Source organism: Leptopilina boulardi, unplaced genomic scaffold, assembly GCF_019393585.1.
Source record: "Leptopilina boulardi isolate dan_hultmark-lab unplaced genomic scaffold, ZJU_Lbou_2.1 LbouV2_179, whole genome shotgun sequence".
Taxonomy (NCBI): domain Eukaryota; kingdom Metazoa; phylum Arthropoda; class Insecta; order Hymenoptera; family Figitidae; genus Leptopilina; species Leptopilina boulardi.
Window position 1 is genome coordinate 1,140,357 of NW_026137728.1, and position 19,513 is coordinate 1,159,869.

The 19,513-nt window shown below is 24.7% G+C and overlaps 2 protein-coding genes across 2 annotated transcripts; one reads left to right on the forward strand and one right to left on the reverse strand.

The window, feature by feature from the left end:
• The first annotated feature begins 7,857 nt into the window (after window positions 1-7,857).
• Window positions 7,858-17,543, forward strand: LOC127277789 (mediator of RNA polymerase II transcription subunit 24). Its single transcript, XM_051299164.1, has 11 exons — window positions 7,858-8,011; window positions 11,189-11,331; window positions 11,426-11,551; window positions 11,810-12,146; window positions 12,295-12,717; window positions 12,824-13,007; window positions 13,185-14,003; window positions 15,375-15,464; window positions 16,030-16,320; window positions 16,436-16,883; window positions 17,220-17,543. The coding sequence occupies exons 2-11, from the start codon at window positions 11,209-11,211 to the stop codon at window positions 17,364-17,366; spliced, it is 2,988 nt and encodes a 995-aa protein (XP_051155121.1). The 5' UTR covers window positions 7,858-8,011; window positions 11,189-11,208; the 3' UTR covers window positions 17,367-17,543.
• A 93-nt stretch (window positions 17,544-17,636) lies between these two features.
• LOC127277790 (protein dj-1beta-like) lies at window positions 17,637-19,512 on the reverse strand. The gene is made up of 4 exons (XM_051299165.1): window positions 19,301-19,512; window positions 18,879-19,037; window positions 18,213-18,405; window positions 17,637-17,903 (listed from the first exon to the last, which is right to left on the reverse strand). Exons 1-4 carry the CDS (start codon window positions 19,469-19,471, stop codon window positions 17,776-17,778), a joined length of 651 nt encoding a protein of 216 aa, XP_051155122.1. The 5' UTR covers window positions 19,472-19,512; the 3' UTR covers window positions 17,637-17,775.
• Window position 19,513: the final 1 nt, after the last annotated feature.

A 19,513-nucleotide genomic window follows, 5' to 3' on the forward strand; every position in this document is an offset into this window, starting at 1 on the left:
TTCCCTTTAACTTGTCAATAAGAGAAAGTGAAAAAGAAAGAATGAGAGTGAAAGAGAGAGAAAGAAAAAAAGAAGCCACTAATATCCAGCACTGTTGTCTTTTAAAACCGACGAGTGTAAAATACTGCGCCCTTGTTACGGAGATAAAACCCAAACTGCGGTGTCTGTTTGTTTGTCTGTTATAGGATTTTAAATGAAACGAAGTTTTTGTTGTCGATTAAATGCGAAAAACACCTGCTTGGCGATGCTATTTCTTGTACTTTGACTTTATATATATATATATACATATATATTTCTCGTAAGAAACAAAAAAGAAAAAGAAGCGAGTCTTTTTTTCCACCCATTGAGGACGTCAAAATATCCAAAGTTTACGAGTTTTAGGCTGTTGTAATTATTATTATTATTTTTTTTTAGAGAATTTTCAAATTGATTCTGTCGGAAGTTAAATGAGAGATTGAACGAAACTTTGAATGTGTCTGAATGCTACTTAAAAATACTGATATGTACAAAAAAAAAAAAAAAGGAAATAAAAGGAATAAAAAATGAGAGAATTATCGTGAAACAGTTTTTTTTTTTTTACTATTTTTTTTTCCAAAGTGAAAATGCTTTATTTGTTACATCGAATAAAGAAGCGATCGATTACTAAATAATACTATTAGAAAGTAACGATTTTTTTTTTTTATTATTATTATTACTATTATGGTTATTATTGTAGTCTTGCTTTGTTCACAAGTAAAGAGCGCTCTTTATTCCTTGTAAATTGAGAGACGTCCTCTGAATGAATTTAAAAACATGAATGATTAATAATTTTTTTTTTCGACATTGAAGGGAGAAAAAAAAAAAAAAAAAAAAAACGAGAAACATTCTAAAAAACATGAGCATGACTGTGCGTTAAAATGAAACTTAGAATTTAAAAATGAAAAAAAAAAAATTTGAAAATTAGCTTTTATTTACTTTTTCGATTGGAAAGTAACTTGTCGAATACTCTCTTTTGAGATCGTCAAAAAAAATAAAATAAAACGAATTTCGTATTAATTAAAACAAAAAAAAAAAAAAATGAAAATATTGCATTAAATAGAATCGCCGCAGCAGAATTTTAAAAACGATATATAAATATGCTAGATGAATATGTGTGTTTTTATCTGAGTGAAGCTGTATTATATACTATTAATTGCTATTATAAATCAATTGCGAATCTTGAATTTGGCAATTTGTAAATTAAAACTGATGATAAAATACGTTGCTTTTCAGGATTTCCTTAAACCCAATTTTTTTTTTTTTTTTAGCAAATTTTATTGATAATAAATAACAGGTCATTGACTTCCGTTTATACAAATAGCAGTTTAATAATTATTTTCATTCTGTCGTCGACAATTAAGAATTTCGGACTTGGATTAAATGCTGTTTTTATCATATTTTCTTTTTTAGATAAAAATAATTGCCATTTTATAGGACGTGAGATTCCATAAATTTTTTTTTTTTTTTTTTTTTTTTTTTAATTTAATAATTATACAATTTTTATCTTTCCGAATATTTATTGTTTCATAATAATTTGTCAATTTTCCAATTGATTGAAAATTGATAGTAATCATTTTTTTTTTAAATGGCAAATTAAAAATTATTGAGTTTCAAAAAAAAAAAAATCGATTCATTATAAATGAAATAGCGCGATTTTTATTTAGCGAGTGTTCCAATGTAATGAAAAAAAAAAAAGAAAAATTGAATATTATCTTTTTCACCGGCCGTGAAATTTTTCAAATATATTATAGGTAGCGAGAGATTCTAGAGATATTTTCTACGAGTACCCGCGACCTTTTTATATTGCATAATATAAATAAAAATAAGAAAAGGGCGAAGAAGAGGATAAATAAGAAGACGAAGATAAACGAAAAGGATATAAACAAATATATATATATAGTATATAAAAAAAAAGAAATAAGCAAGGTAGACATTATAAAATCCTTGTGGATGTTGTATAGTCGTTGAATTGGTAAAGAAAAAAAAAATATGATTTTTGCCTAAAAAGTTACTATACATAATAATTAGATTTAATTATATAGATAGACGAATGCAAAAAAAAAAAAATAATAATGAAATAACACAAGAATGAGGAAATATATATTTAAAAAAAAAACAGAAGACTTGTGTCTGAAAGAATCGAATAAATGTTAATATTTTTTTTTTTTTTTTTGTTTTTTCCACCCCATTGTTTAACAATGAATCGCCATTTTGATGGCTTCGTAATTTATAGGGTAAATTGTATAGAAAAATGTCCTTTAATTAAATAAATGTGATACGAGAGCGATTTGTAAACTGTTCATGAAACAAGTGAATGAAAGCGATTTTACTTTATGTTTATCAAAAAAGGACTTTTTTTTTTTTATTTTTAAATTTTTAAATTTTTTTTCAAAAAGAATAATTTTTTTCATTTATTTAGAAACGGTCAATATTATTTATTTTCATTCAAATAATTAAATTATATATTAATATATTATTAAAAATTAATATGATATAAAATGGTATTTGAAATAAATAAAGAAAAAATGAGTATTTGGAATTTTAAAAAAATGAGCTAAAAAAAAATAACGGTTTATTTGAAAAGAATTTTTTGGAAAAAAAATTTTTTTTTGAAAAAAAATACTAATTTTTCTATATTATTGGCTGAATCCATCTCAGATCAGGCAAGCCGACTAGCTTGAAATCATGGATTTATCTGCCGATGAAATATGTTATTCTGTACAGAAAATAAAGAAACACGTATTTTTTTATTTTCCATGAAAATTATTTTCAACGAAGTTATTCACTTTTGAACTTTGAACGGTAAAACTCGAAAAGTACAGTGAAAAAAAATTGTTTTACTCGTAACTTTTTTTCTAATTAGTGTAATCAATTTTTCTTTCTTGGATCTTTTTAATGGTATTTGTCTCTTCAAAATCCCGTTTAAAATTTGTAAAAATCTTTAAAATTAACGAAATGGCGAATGATTTTCTGAAAATAAATAAGGTTAATTTTCTCAAAAACCCCACTTTTTTTTTCTTTCAAATTTTTACCATAAATTCTTACAAATACGAGGAACAATTCCTAGGAGTTTCAAGCATGCTAAACCATTCTGTCATTCAGGGGAATTTTTTTTCGAAATTTTATTTTCTTCGAATTTTGAGATAATTGGTGCGGACTTTCAAGAACAAAACAATGTTGTGAAGCTCACTGAAGTAAGTCCTTTTATAACCAATAATAACTGTTGGATTAAATCTCAATAAATAAATAAATAAATAAATAAATAAATAATGTTTGCATACATAATCACTGTAAAATAACTTGTGTTGAAGGTTCTAAAAATCAAAAATGTGAAATTTAGTATTTTAAATTTCTTTAGAACCAAATTAAATATATTGTTAAGTTTGAAAAGAAAAATGTTTTTATAAATATTGTAATTCTTGCAGAAGTGCTTATTTTATCAAAGTTTTATTTAAATTCAAATTATCTTTGAAAATTTTTTTGCAAGTTACTTTAACTTTTCATTTTTTCCAATTGAACATATATTTAGAAATTAGTATTTATGGATTTATTATTTGTCTAAATTCTATAATTTAAAATTGAAGACAGTTAATATTATGTAAAGTTAAATTTGAATAATTAAAAAATAAAAAATGGAATTTTTAATTAAGAAAACATTTTAAATCAAATATAAATTTTACAAAATTTGTTAAATTTAAAAACTGAAGTGCTTTATTAAATTTAAAAAAAATTGTTATTAGAATCATGAATAATTTTGTTTACTTACAAATAAAATATTTTTATTGCACATTAAAACATCTATTTAAATTAATTAAAATTTTTAATACAAATATTTAATTGAAAGTATTTATCAAATTTCTACTAAATCATGTTTAGCAGTTCGAGCCATGTAAGAGACCATATCCCCATTTTCATTGTGTTGAATTTTCCAAACGTGGCATTTTTGGATTCCTGCAATTTTTTCAACACTCTTCCATTGACGGATTTTTGCTTTTCGAAACTTTTCCAACTCCCTAGATGAGATTAGAAGCAGTTTAATCGAAGGAGTGTAATTCTGTACTTCTCTCACAAAAGACTCAGCACTGTCAATTACTTGAAGATGGGATTTTTGCAAATTATGAGTGCTGGCGAAATGCTTCACAATGCCGCCAATGCCATCACATGCACCTTTTCCGTGTCCTGTTGCAGAGAAAATCCACTGTTTATTAATATTCGATTGTGAGAACTCAAAAAATTGAAACCGATTTTTAAAATGAGCACCGGCTCCATCTGAAAGAATTGTGGTTTCTTCTATTTCTTCTAATTCCAATTGCTCTTTACAGTTTTCTTGTATCATATTCAAGGCCAACATCGCATGAGCAGAATCGTGCTTCGTGTCATCAGCAACAACAGCAAAACTTTGTGGTTTTCCATTGTTGTAACAAACCGCTGTAAAAATTGAAATCTGTTTTGTCTTCCAATAGGCACTTTGAATTTCATTCGGGAAAATCACGCTCCAATTTTCTGCAAAATCAACATGAAAAACCAGTTTCTTCGGATTCAATTTAGCTTCTTCTTTAACTCTTATTATTTCTTCTTTCTGGATATTTTTTATGTGCTTATGAACATTTGCTTTGAGAGTGTAGTTTTTCAGTTCACTAAAAAATGTACTGAAGCTCGTTGTTTTTTTCACTAATTCGCCTTCATTCCACAAAGCATAGGTTATTTCACCGAGAGAAATTTCTTCACAAATTTTCAGAACTTGAGTGGTTATTCCTTCAGCACCAGGACACAAGCTACATTCTTGAAGAATGCATTTTTCAGTTGAAGGTGAACACATTACGACTGTGAAGAGATCTTTTTGAAGTTTTTTAATATCCAAAAAGCGTTCTTTTCTTAAGCTTTTCAATGCAATAAGGAGAAGTTCAAAATTAGCACAGTATATACAAACGCACACTTCTCTTTGTGGATTAATTATTACCCATTTTGGTCTTAATGAGTAAAATTTTGATCTTCCAATATTTATAGCAGGATTTTTTTCTCGAAAAATTTGGTATGTTTCTTTAATACTTCTAGTTAAAATCCGTTTCACTTTTTTTTCTTTTCCACCATCGACATTAACATTTATAGCATCATTTTTATTTGGACTCTGCCTGGAACAATCCAAATCATCATTCAGGTAATACTCTTGTGCTACTTTTATGTGTTCTTCGCTTATTGGATGACCACTGTACAGATCTGGCAAATTGTATATTCCTTTATTTCGTTTTAATTTTCTCGCTTCATCAATAATGTACTTAGTTGTTGTAAGCTTTGAAAGTAACGCATTTTTTGAGAGGGATTCGGGCAAAATTGTTAATAGACGGATCTTCTCGGATGTTGTTTCGCAATTTTGCAACGCCAAGTCAAAATTATTTATCCACTGGTCACAAAGATTACAGTCATTTCCGTTCGACAATGTAACGTCGTAAAGTTTCGAAAGCTTGCTGGTTGTTGCATTTGAAAATGAATCAGTGAGTTCTTTTCTTTTTCTGCAAACATAATGTTTTCGTTTATCTTCGGTCATTTCTAAATCTAATTCTCGCAAAGGTGAAACGTTCAATCGAAGGTTGGAAGATATTTCGTTAATTTCTTCAACTTGCGTTTCAAAATCCGGTTCAAACAAATCATCTTGTTCAAGTGTTTCAGGTTCACAATCGACAAAATTATCCTCGCTTGAATTACTGACACTATCGTCAAATATTTCCAAATTAGAAGACACCAAAAAATTTGAAGTGAATCGTTTATAACAATTTTTACAGACGCAATCATTAAAATTGACATTTTTTTCAGGAAACAAAGGTTGTAGCAATAGTGATAAACCTTCAAGTTTAATAAATTGATTATTTTCGGTGTTCCGTATGCGTTTTTTGTGCACATTAGCAAAATCAGGACAAACTTTACGATCTGCAGAAAAATAACTGCTTTCACTTCTACTCATAATTTTCAAAAATTAAACACTTAACATTAAAAGAACAGGGTACATTTCTAGTCCTGAAAATAACAATATAATCAAACTTTGTCTTCAAATCAGATAAACCAAAAGGTGAAGAAAAATTAAAACTTACTCAAAAACAAATCTTGAAATTTCGCTTTAAATATGAATACGAAAATTCAAACAAATTAATAAATATCCCTGCAATGTTTTCTTTGTCAAATTGCGTTCACTTAAGACAATAATAATTGTTGGTTATAAAAGGACTTACTTCAGTGAGCTTCACAACATTGTTTTGTTCTTGAAAGTCCGCACCAATTATCTCAAAATTCGAAGAAAATAAAATTTCGAAAAAAAATTCCCCTGAATGACAGAATGGTTTAGCATGCTTGAAACTCCTAGGAATTGTTCCTCGTATTTGTAAGAATTTATGGTAAAAATTTGAAAGAAAAAAAAAGTGGGGTTTTTGAGAAAATTAACCTTATTTATTTTCAGAAAATCATTCGCCATTTCGTTAATTTTAAAGATTTTTACAAATTTTAAACGGGATTTTGAAGAGACAAATACCATTAAAAAGATCCAAGAAAGAAAAATTGATTACACTAATTAGAAAAAAAGTTACGAGTAAAACAATTTTTTTTCACTGTACTTTTCGAGTTTTACCGTTCAAAGTTCAAAAGTGAATAACTTCGTTGAAAATAATTTTCATGGAAAATAAAAAAATACGTGTTTCTTTATTTTCTGTACAGAATAACATATTTCATCGGCAGATAAATCCATAATTTCAAGCTAGTCGGCTTGCCTGATCTGAGATGGATTCAGCCTATTAGAACAAATAAAACAAGTAGAATTATATCACGGCATTCGAAACTTAAAATAAGCATCAATATCGAACTTTTTTTTAGAAAAAAAAAAAGATATTTTATTTTAACAACTAGCATAATATTTGGAATTTTTTTTTTTTTTTTTTTTTTTGTCATCCAAGTCCGTTAGATATTTGCGATATTTAAGAGAAATTATTTTTTTTTGTCCTATCCACCCACGCAACCTTATTATTATTATTTTTTTTTCAGTGAGAAATTGGTATGGTCAGTAATATCAAAGATGATTCCTTGCATTATAAATGCTTGTATTTTTAAATACACTCTCAAAAACGTAGTTGAGTGTAGATTTTTTTTTTTTTTTTTTGAAGTTTAAAAAAAAAAAAAAAAATGAAGCATTAGAATTTTCTATTTTTTTTTCGAGAAACGGATCGTGTGATAGATTATAATAATAATAATTATTATTATTATTAAAAAAAAAAATAGAACGTCGCGCGTGCCTGCGTGTGTGGATGTAAAAAGTTAAGAAATAACTCTATCGGTTATTCATTATTATAACGACGAAGTATGTAAAGAGTTTAATAATACTTACTAATAAAATTTAAAATATCGCTGTATCTTTTTATTTTTTGTTTTTTAAATAATATATATTTTCTCGCCTAACGAAAAAATATATAAATTTTATTTTTAATTTTTGACTTGAAATTATTTTATTTATTGAAAATAATATTCAATAAAGATTATAATTTGTTGAATATCTATCATTAGTTCATTTAATAATTTTGAAAATAAATTTTTCGATTGTTTGTCCGATTCTTGATTAGAAACAATAAAATTTTGCCAATAAATAATAAAAATCATGAATTAAAAAAAAAAAAGTAAAATAAATTGATTTTGAGTTTGAAAAAATTCATTTTATCGATTTAAATTCAATTAGACATCACGTGACAAATTAACCAATCAGTGAGTTAGAAAACATTTTGTGATTGGAACAAGAGAAATTTGTCCATTTTTATCACCGGAAATTGCTATTCCCTTTATCCATCCTTTACCTATTTTACTTCCTGTGAAAAACAAAATGGCTGATGGTGTTTACTGATGCCTGGTCATTTTTTTTTCTATTGCTTTTTTTAATAAGTCGTGTTTTTATGTTATAATAACAGATAAAAAATATGTTTTCTGTGGACATTTTATTGTTAAATGTCGAGGGTAAATGCAGGTAAGTTTTTATTTTAATTATTTATTGTTTTAGCAAAATAACAAAAATCTCTATTTACTTGTTTATAGGTTAGTTTGGTTTTTCAATATACATATACTTATATTATGGATTAATATTTGCAAATTTTCTTATAGAAAAAGCAATAATAAAATTGTATTTTATAAATTAATATATTTTTAAAAAATTTTTTTTATGTTAAAATTAAATTTTTATTCAATTCGTGTTTTTATTTATAGAAATATTAATGACATATTGAGTGTCAGTTTTCATTTGTGACGTTTGTGTAATTGTCAAAAAAAAAAAAAAAATTATTTACAATAAAAAAATTGAAAGTAGTTGATTATAATTTTTTTAATATTGTTATCAAAAGTTTGTGAATCTATAATGTTTCTTTTTATAAATACTTAACTCTATGAGGACCAATTTTGCTTTCAAACATGAAAATTTTTTTTATCCAATGCATAAGTTCTTTAATTTTTAAAACCAAATATTTTTTTTTTCGTTTGGTATAAATTTCCAATTCCAAATTCTGGTTTTAGAACAAAAAAAAACTAACAACCTTCGCTAAAAAAAAAGTTTAAAAATCAAAAAAACCCTGATTTTTTAATCAGGGTGTCTAACGGTCAGGAAAAAGTCGGGGAATTTCTTTAATTTTCTGGAATTTTTTATAAATAAATTTAAGTAACTATTAGTTTCGATAATTTTTTTTTACTTTTTTCCCAAAACAAATGCAAATTAAAAAAATGGCCTTCACACTTAATTATTAAGCATGTGATATATCTTATATTAATTAAGTAAATAATTATTTACTACTATTTATTGAATCTAATAAATGATTTTTTAAACTTGGATAACAATTAATTAATTTTTTTCAGTGAAATATTTGGTTTTTTAATAAAAAGAACTCTTATAAAGCATTTTTTTTTTGCCTAAAAAATATTTTTTTATAATTTGTTGATTAATGAAAACTACAAGAAATATTTTTTAAGCAAAAAATTATAGAATTTTTCATTTTAAAAAATTATTTCTTTAAAAATCGTTTATATAAAAGTTGCGTACTTCAGCTTCGTATTAATTTAACAATTGTTTAATTTATTGTTTTACTAGCAAAATTAAACGCGCGCCAAATTGAGTATTTAATTGTTTGTTATAAAGAAATTAAAGATTAATATTATCAATAATAATTTAATTTATTAGAATATTATTACATATTAAATGATAATAATGGAAATTATATGTTTACAGGCCTCGGATTATACGACTTTTTTCAAAAATACGACTTTTATCGACTTATTTTAATAAAATGCGACATTTTTTTTTTACATTTGAAAAAAATGTAAATAAAATACATTTTTTTAGTATAAAATGTAGATCTTCTTCAGATCTTCTTCAATTCAATTATTTAACAAATTTTGAACTAAAATGATTCTTCACTAAATTAATTATTTTTAATAAGTTTAATTAAATACATCACAAATTCAATTATATCAAAATTATTTTTCAATTAAAATTTTTATGAAATTTAACAATTGTTTATAATTTAAAAAAAAAATATCACAATAAAATTGAATTATTTTTTAAAAATTTCAATTCAAAATAAACTAAAATTCAATTATTACCCGAAATTTTAATTCAAAATCAATATTTGAATTCAAAATTAATTGAATTTTCAATAATTTGAATTTAAAAGCATCTAAAATTTTCCATCGAAAATTTTTTTTTTGAAATTTAATAATTTCAATTATAACTCTAAGGAAATTCAATTATTTTTAACTATTTTAATAATATTCTTTGAAATTTCAACTATCTGAAACAATTTTTCAATTAAAAATGATTTTCAAATTATTGTATTTTGTCCGCATTTTCTAATAAATTTTTATAGAAATCATCTAAAATTTTAATTGCAAAACACTTAAAGTTTCAATTAATTTCAAAAATATCAATTTTAAATCTTTGAAAATTCAATTAAATTTAAAAATTGTTTGATAAATTATTTTTAGTTCTGTAAAATTTAATAATTGTTTGAAAATTAACAATATCTTTTGAAATTTAATTCGAGGCCTGTATTTTTATAATTAATATTTAATAGGTATTCGTTGGCCCCTGGTACCTTAAAAATTAATTTTTAAAAATAAATTTTTTTCAAATTACTATCGTGTACGAAATTTCCTGGCGGATCTTTTTTCTCATCATAAATTTTTTGTATTTGTATACAATTTTTAAATTAATATACAACTTTAAAAAAATTTCGTTGGTAAACGAATTTTCGAATTTGGAATTTTAAAGAAACTTATTCCGAAATTTGGAAACACAATTATACAACTTTGGCAAAAATGAGAAAAAGAATTGTCAAAATTTGACACGTCATAAGATTACTATTCAAAGAAACACGTGAAATCAGAAAAGGCCAACTTCAAGTTAGGACAGAAGGACAGACCAAGCATTTTATTATATATAATAATAATAATATAATAATAATAATAATAATTTTATATTGTCATCATAATTTTTAATAATTTATAAATTGAAAAAAATTATTTCGTTCATTTTAACGTTCAGAACTTTTGGCTCATATAATTTAAGATTTGACGCCGTAAAAATTCTTTCAAATTAAATCTTGAGAATATTTATACGTCTCCAATTAGTTTATTTATTTCACTTAAATATTTTATTTTTTACGAAACATTATTTTATTTTGGTTCAAATACATATGAAATTAGTGGATAATTGACAGATAAATAATTTAATTGTATCAAAATAAATTTTATTTGATCAAAATAAAAAATTTTTTATGGTGCCTGAAGTTATGAACGTTCAAATGAACGAAATAATTTGTTTATTCTAGCAATTTTTTTTAAAAAAATTTACTCAGACAATGAAAAATAAAAAAAAGTTTGGTACATATTTAATTATTAATGTATTTTTGAATAAAAAAAAGCAAAATTTTATAAGAAATTTTGTAATTAAAAAAGTAGTAAATAAATTGTTCGTTTATTTGAACGTTTAGAATTTCAAGCAAATAAATTTTTCAGTGTAATTTAGATCAGGGAAAAGTCAGGAATTTTTTTTTCCTAGCTGTTGTTAAATACCCTGTTTAAAGAAAAAAAATTTCCTCCTCAAAGAGTTAAGGGAATTTTTTTTTTTTTTTATATATATAAAGTGAATTTTTTTTTATAGAGTCGTTTTAGTGAAACATCATGTGTAATACTCTTTTGACAATGGACAAAGTTACCAGCAAAACTAGTAGTCTTAAAGCTCTTTTACTTAGAGCTTGGCGTGAACGTTGGAGTGATTTGCAATGGGGTATAAATATAAAAACGGTAAGAAAACGAAAATAAAAGAAAGAAAAATTAATAAAAATAAATTTTAGCCTAAAATGTATTTAATTTTATAATATTTTTTATTATTTAACAGATTTTACCACGAGGTGTAAGTGGCGATGTTTATAATCTAGCAGATTGTATACTTCAACAAGCTTTAGTTGGTCCAGGTCCAAATCATTTAGTTTTATCCTACCTCAAACATTCGCTCAGTTCTCAGGTAATTGCCATATAATTTGTTTAAATTATTTTACAGTAATTTTTATTTTTATTTTTAACCTCTTCTTTTTCTAAAAAACCCGACTCTTAAAATATTTTCCAATTTTCTAATATTCTAATTAAAATTATAAAATAAATTCAATTTAAATTTTCCATTTTAATTTAATTGAAATTGTTTTCTATTTTAATTTAGAGAATTACTAATTTAAAAAAATTATTTAATTTTATTGTAAAAATGAGAAAAAAAACAAAATTTCAGCTAGTCTCATACGCGGCTGTTTTGCAACGAATTAGTAAATATGACGCATTTCATAAGCCCCATTGTATTTTGAGTTTGTTGAATTTCTTGGAAACAATTCACATTGGAATAACGTGCCGTGGAAAACCTGAAGAGGATCTTCTTGCCGCAGCAGTATTGTCGGTTGTACATTGGTTATTGCAATGTTATTTACATGCATTGTCAAAAGCGCCACAAAATAATCCTCTCATTCCACAACCATCTGAATTAATTGACAAACCCGCCAGTATTCTTAAAGAAATGCTCAATTCAAATTTCATCTGCGCAATGATGTACTTAGCTAAACACGACGATAAAGGTAAAAATTAATTGAATAGAAAATTTTCACATAAAAATAAAAAATTTCTATTAATTATAATTATTTATTCTTTAGCCGATCAAATCTATTTATTTTGTTATTTTATTTCTGTTTTCTTTTACGTATTAATTATATAAATGTTTTACAGATCTTTATGCGGAAGTTGTTAAGAAATGTCAAGAAATTGAAGTTCTTCATAGGGGAAATAATGTTAAATCAGCCGTTTCTTTAGACGAGACATTGAAAAAATTATCAACATTAGAAATTGAAAATATGCCACAAAATTCAACGAGAATTGACATGGAACCAATTACTCATTGTTTACAATCATTGTTGGCCGTACAGGGCTCATTAAATTCAAGCACAGAAACGGCAACTTTTGTCAGTCAATTGCAAATGGTACAGCGATTAAAAAATTATACAAACGCAAGACTTTATTGTGAACTTATTCGCGCTAGTTTAATGAGTTTACACAGTGTCGCTGGATCGTTCAGTGAATCACATTGGGGTGCTTTTATTTTTTTGAAAGTTCCAATTATTCTAAAAGAATTACATACCGCTACTTTAAATGGTTTGTATTTCAATTTTTTTTTTTTTATTTTAATATTAATAAAATAATATTTATTATTTTGGTTTTTTTTTTTATTTTTCGTTAATAAACAATTATTTTTGTCTAGGTGATGAAAAATTGGAGTACTCACAGGATATTTTGGAGGCTTTTGAACTTTTACTTCATTTCACGCCATTATTGGATAAAATTGACGCAACATATTTGTGCAATTGCATCGAGAGTATATTAAACAAATTGCAAAAAGTTAATTTAATCACGGAGAAACAAGCGAAACAAATAAGTAGCCGAAGGTATGTTAAATAAATGGAATTTTCAATTTTTTATTTTCATTTTTGACGATAATAAAATTAATGCCTCGGATTCCGATGTCTGAAAATTGAAAGAATCAATGTTAATTAAATATCTAACAATTAAAATTAGTTGTTTAACATTTTCTTTTTTTTAATTTATTCCGTTTTTTTTCACAGGGAGGGTATGACAGTGGCTCTACAAAAGCTTGAGACACCAATTACTTCAACATCAGTTATTCCAAAAGTGATAATGCGCGCCGAACAAACGTTGAGTGGATTATTAAAAACATTAAATGCCGATTATGCAAAAATTAAAGATGCCCTATTAAGTATGCTTCATCAAATTCTTGCGGGTAAAAGTTTCGATTTAATAATGGCCGTTGCGTCAGTTGAGGGTAAATTAAAGGCATTTGTCACAAAAATGATAAAATTCAATGAGGCAAGTAAACAAGCAAATGAGCCAGTTAATGAAAAAGCCGCATCAACAAGAAGTATAATTTTCGATGTCACATTCCTAATGCTCTATTCAATTGTACAAACATATGGTTGTGATGTACTTGAGGAGGGTGGCGATTCATTTTTTGAACAATGGGTACGTGAATGTATGCCAGAACGTGGAAAACCAAAATCACCACATAAAATGTTACAAAATATTGATCAAAGTGTTGTTGATTCATTATTACAACATATTTATTCGGGTGAAAGTGATTTTATGACAAGTACAATGAATTGGGATGCAAATTGTCAAGCGGCAATGGGTGTTGTTAAGGAATTATTAATTGGATGGGAATGCGGTGGTTTGAGTGCAGGTGATGTGAAACGTGCTTTAGATCGTTTAAGAAATGGTTTTTGTTGTTTACCAGTTTGTGCGACAACATGGCTTTGTGCACATATGAGTATAACTCATCAGGATGCACTTCTTAAGCCAATGAATATGGTGCAACAATTTTTGACTCCCGCTACAAGCGACGAGACACAGGAATACTATAAGGAGAGGTACATTTTTCTTTTTCATTCAGGCCTCGGATTATACGATTTTTTCCGACTTTTTTCGATTTATTTTAGTAAAATGCGACTTTTTCGATTTTTTTTACATTAAAAAAAAAAAAATTTTTTAAGAAAATACTTTTTTATAGTATACAATGCAGATCTTCAGATCTTCTTTATTTCAATTATTTAACAAATTTTTAAATAAAATTCTTCACTAAATTAATTAATTTTAATAATTTTAATCAAATTCTTCACAAATTCAATTTTCTTAAACTATTTTTCAATTAAAATTTTTTATGAAATTTAATAACTGTTTATAATTTAAAAAAAAATTAGCAAAAATTTGTAATTTAAAATCACTTGAAATTAAATTATTTGCAAAAATTTCAATTATTTTTAAAGATTTTTATAATATTCTTCGAAAATTCAATTATCTGAAAGCATTTTTCAATTAAAAATTTTTGTGAATTCAATTTTTCTATGTGATTTCTAATAAATTCTTCATCAACAGAAATCACTAAAAATTTCTCTTATTATAATTATTGTCTGAAATTTAATTATTTTCAAAAATTTCAATTTGAAAGTTTTTAAAATTTAATTATTTCTAAAATTCTCCATCTAAAATTTTTTTGAAATTTAATAATTTCAATTATAACTCTCCTGAAATTCAATTATTTTTAATGATTTTTATAATATTCTTCAAAAATTCAATTATTTGAAACCATTTTTCACTTAAAAAATTTTCAAATTCTATTTTTGTCTGCAATTTCTAATAAATTTTTTAGTGAAATCATCAAAAAAATTTTTAACTAAAAATCACTTGAAGTTCAATTAATTTCAAAAATCTAAATTGTAAATCTTTGAAAATTCAATTACTTTTAAAAAATATTATCTAAAATTATTTGATAAATTTCTTTTAGTTCTGTAAAATTTAATTATTGTCTGAAAATTAACAAAATCTTTTGAAGTTTAATTATTTCTAAAAATTTCAACTTTAACTCTTCTAAAATTATTGTTATTTTAAAAAAAAATTTTTATTTAAAAATCTGTATAAAGTTGATTAAGTATTAAAATATTAAAATTTTAATTTAAAATTCTTTTTAGATATTTAATAAAATTTCTATTTAACAGAATTTTTCTTTTAACATGATTTTTTATGTAGTTTATTAATTATTATCGAATAAGAAGAATATTAACGAAAATCTATGATAAATGAAAAAAAAAATTAACCAAAAAAATTCGATAACAGAAATTATTGTAAACAATTTTTGGAAGTATTTTTGGAAAATGAAAAGAAAAAACAATTAATAGGTTTTAATTGCTTTGCGCTTTTAAGAATCGAAAGTATATTTTTGAATTAAAAAATTGCCTTTTCAGATCATTGTTGATGTTTCAAATTATACGAAAGATGCAATACGATGTTCGGCCACCAACGCAATCTAAGAAAGTTCTCACCGTCTCTCACAGGTATTAAAAATAATGATTAAATTGTTAATTTTTTTGTCTTTAAATTATTTTTTTCTTTTTTGTATTCTAATTTTATTTATTTTCTCATTTAATTTTGTGATTCTTTTAAAAAAAATTTCTCTTTTTATTTTTCTCATATTTTCATTTTAATTTTTCTTCGTTTTCTTTTTTTGTCTCATATTTTTGAAAATTTTATCCATTTCCCTTTCAATCAAAATTTTCCATATAATAATAATAATCTTTATTTCACTTGTCTTACAATTATCTATTAACTTCAAAATTCTTTTTTAATATTTAATAATTTTTTAAATTATTAATAACTATTGTTATTAGTTTCTTAAAATTAAATTAAGAATTTTTAAAAAGTAAATAATTTTTTTTTTTATTTTTTTTTTAAATTATATTTCTTTTTCTAGTGTAAAATTTTCTTTTCATATTCTTGATGTATAATTTTTGTTTGCATTTTTACTTAATTGTGTTTCTTTTCTTTTATTTAATGCAATTATAATTTTTTCTCTCTTTTTCATTATTAAAATAAAAATAATTTTTTTCAATTTTTTTAAAGCCTCATATCGCGTCAACCAATTTTGGAACAACTGGAATCAATATGGCAGGATATTCATCATCGTGGTTGGATAAATATTCAAGCAGCGGAAGCTCTCGTTTCATTATTAAATACAGGCGGATCTCTTTGGTTTGTTTCAAATTTGGTAAAAGCGACTTTAAAATATAAATATCAAGAAGAATTAGACAGAGCCGTTGACTTGACTTTTGCCATTTTTCATTTTGACATTGAGAATTGTACTCTCGATCTCTTAAATAACGTTGTTCCCCAGTATTTGTATAATAGCTTACAGTAAGTAACATTTTTTTTCACTCTATAATTATTATATATTATTTATTTTTTTATTTTACTATTTTGGCTTCGATTAATTTTTTCTCATTATTTTTTTTTTTTTTTCAATTTCCAGAAGTGAAGAATTGGTCGAGCCACAATCGTTTGTATTGGCAAAATTGTGTGTTTATTGTATATTTTCAACTCTCGAGTACAATAATACAAATCCACAGCATGGCAATAGTAGAAAACGAACTCGTCACGATTTAGACGCTGATGAATTAGATGCACTTGGTGTGCCGGCAAATAAAATTTTAAGACTGAACGAAGCAGGTGATACAAATCCAATATTTGGCTCAAATTCACCACAATCACAGGGACCAACTAATGGACAAAAAATGATTGTTTTACGCGATCCACTATTGTCAGCGTTAAATAAAATTTTCAACAATTTCACTTTTCTCGCCGGTAGAAATGGCGAGGTCTCACAACAAACGCATTTTATATTACAATTTTTGCGTTTAATGGTGCAATGTGGAAAGGATAGAACGCGAATTGTTCTACAGGAAATGCCGCAAACTTTGGTGAGATATTAAATTTATTCTCTGAGCTTTTTAAAATTTTTAAATTTAAATAATAATTTATTTTAATTTTTTTTTTTTGAAAATAATTAATAATTTTTGAATTAATATCATTTCACAATAAGTTTGAATCTTTATTCAGGTCTCGGATGTTAGAAAAAAAAAGTCGAAAATTCGCTTCTTATTTAAATAAGTTAAATCGTATTTTCGAAAGAAAAGTCATAAAAAGTGGAAAAAATCGTATAATCCGAGGCCTGTTTATTGTAAATTGAAATTATACTATAATAGTAAAAAAAACATAGCGATTAGTTATTAATAATTGAAAAATAATTCATATAGGTGCCTTGTCTTCTAAAAGCACTGCCGGAATGTTTCACAACTGATTTACTATTAAGGTTGTATGACATTCAAACAGCAGCGGGCCGAAAAGCAACTGCACGTGATTTGTGCATGCTAAGAAATATTAATATGAAACCTGCCAAATGAATTTTGGAAACGTATCGTTTCTATAATTATTTAGTGTAAGGAATTTTGTATGTTATTTGTTATACGGTGTACATATATTTCCTTTTTCAAATTAAATATCCCCTCCCAATTTTTTTTTCTTGAAAAAAGGAAAAATTTATATTGATCAATAAAAATAAATTTCTTTTTTCATTTCAATCATAACGTTTTGTACTTTGAAAAATTATTTTTAATTTATAATTGATATATATATATATATTTGAAAAATAAATATTTTAAAGTATACAAATATTTGTGTGCTTTTATTTAATATTTATTTTTTTAAATTTTTTATACAATTTTTTAATATTTAGAGAAATTTTATCTTTGGGGAAAATTTTAGTTCTGATAAAACTGATTACTAATGTAATTGAATTTTTTTTTTTAATTTCTATTTATAATCGGTATAAAGCATCGCGTCTGCAACTGAAAGCGCAGCTTCTTTGTCCAATAATTTTTCGACAATCGCTAAACCAAAAGCAAATGCCGTTGATGGTCCTCGGCTTGTTATTAAGTTACCTGAAATAATTTTATTTTTAATTGATTAATATTTGCTTTTTTAAAACCCATTTATTTAAATTAATTTTTATAAAGGCCTTTGAAAAAAACGAATTTAGTAGGCGAGAAAATAAATTATTTTAAACCAAGGCCTTTTTATCAATAAATTAATTTAAATTCTGCGAAAATTTTTTTTTTTTATTTCAATTTAATAATTAAAAATTGAATTTTATTGAAACAAAAAAAAAAGAACGGATTAATTTTCTGGTATTAATTAATTATTTTATAGAAGAAAAAAAGTACAAATTTATTGTCATTAAAATGTCTTACCATCAGTCACGACTTTTTGGTCATCAATGTATTTATAATCGCCTTTTAATTCAATTTTAGTAGACGGATAGGATGTAATTTGCTTTCCTTTGGCAATTCCATGAGCTTTCAAAACAACTGGAGCTGCACATATCGCAGCGATTATTCCATTTTTTGCCTCTTGCTCTTTTAGCAAAGTTCCAACACAGTCCGACTGCGATATTAACATTAATTTTTTAATTTACATATAAAACCTTCGGATTATTTTTTTTAATATTCTAATCCGAATTCTAATCTCATTTTTTTACATTATAACTTTATAAATTCCAATCACTAATTTTTTTTGTAGAAAAATTTATTATTTTTCAAGAAAAAAAAACGTATTAATTCAAAACTATTTTATATTATTTTAAAGTAATAATTTTTATTTCTTTTTCATTGTGAAAATTTTTTTTAAACTAATTGAAAAAAGTTAGAAAAGAATTTTTCAAATTGAAAATAAATTTACTAACCTCGAATTATAATAGAAGTAAATATTTTACAATTACAAAAATTAAAAATGAATATTTTCTCAATAAGGGAGCAAAATAATAAATTTAAATTACAAAGGTAAGTATAATGGAAAAATTATAAATTCTGGAAATTTTTTTAAAAAAATATTATTTGTAAAACTAAAAAAAAACTCACAGCCGCCAATTTTTTATAACCAACTCCGCCAGGTAATACGACAGCATCATAATTTTTATCTTTAGTGGCATCCGTGAAATTTGAATCGGTGCAAATTTTTACATCACGACTGCATTTTATACAAGTTTCATTTGTAATGCTGGCAATAGTAACTTGAACCTATAATTAGCAATTACCATTTTTTTTAACGATCTTTAACGTTTTTTTTTTTTATTTTTCCATTAATGACGCGTAATAAAAATTAATGAAGTGTAAAAATTTCCAATTATTCGAAATTGATTTTCAGAAAATTTGCCAATTTTCAATTGTTCTTTTTTTTAGAAATTTCGAGAACAATGGTTAAAAAAAAGCGTCGAATAGAAATAAATATTTATTTATTAAATAAATTGCAACACTATATCGATAACATAACCTTTTCTTACCCCGGCACGACGTAAAACATCTGCCGTTATTACAGCTTCCATTTCTTCGGCTCCTTCAGCTAAAAGTAAAATCGCCGTTTTTGACATTTTAACACAATAATTTGCAACAAAAATCGAATTAATTGGTTTAAAATAAACGTTTGCAATTTTTGCAAAAAGATGCAATCCCATGAGCTAATTATCAAGTTGATAAACACACAATACCTATGCCGT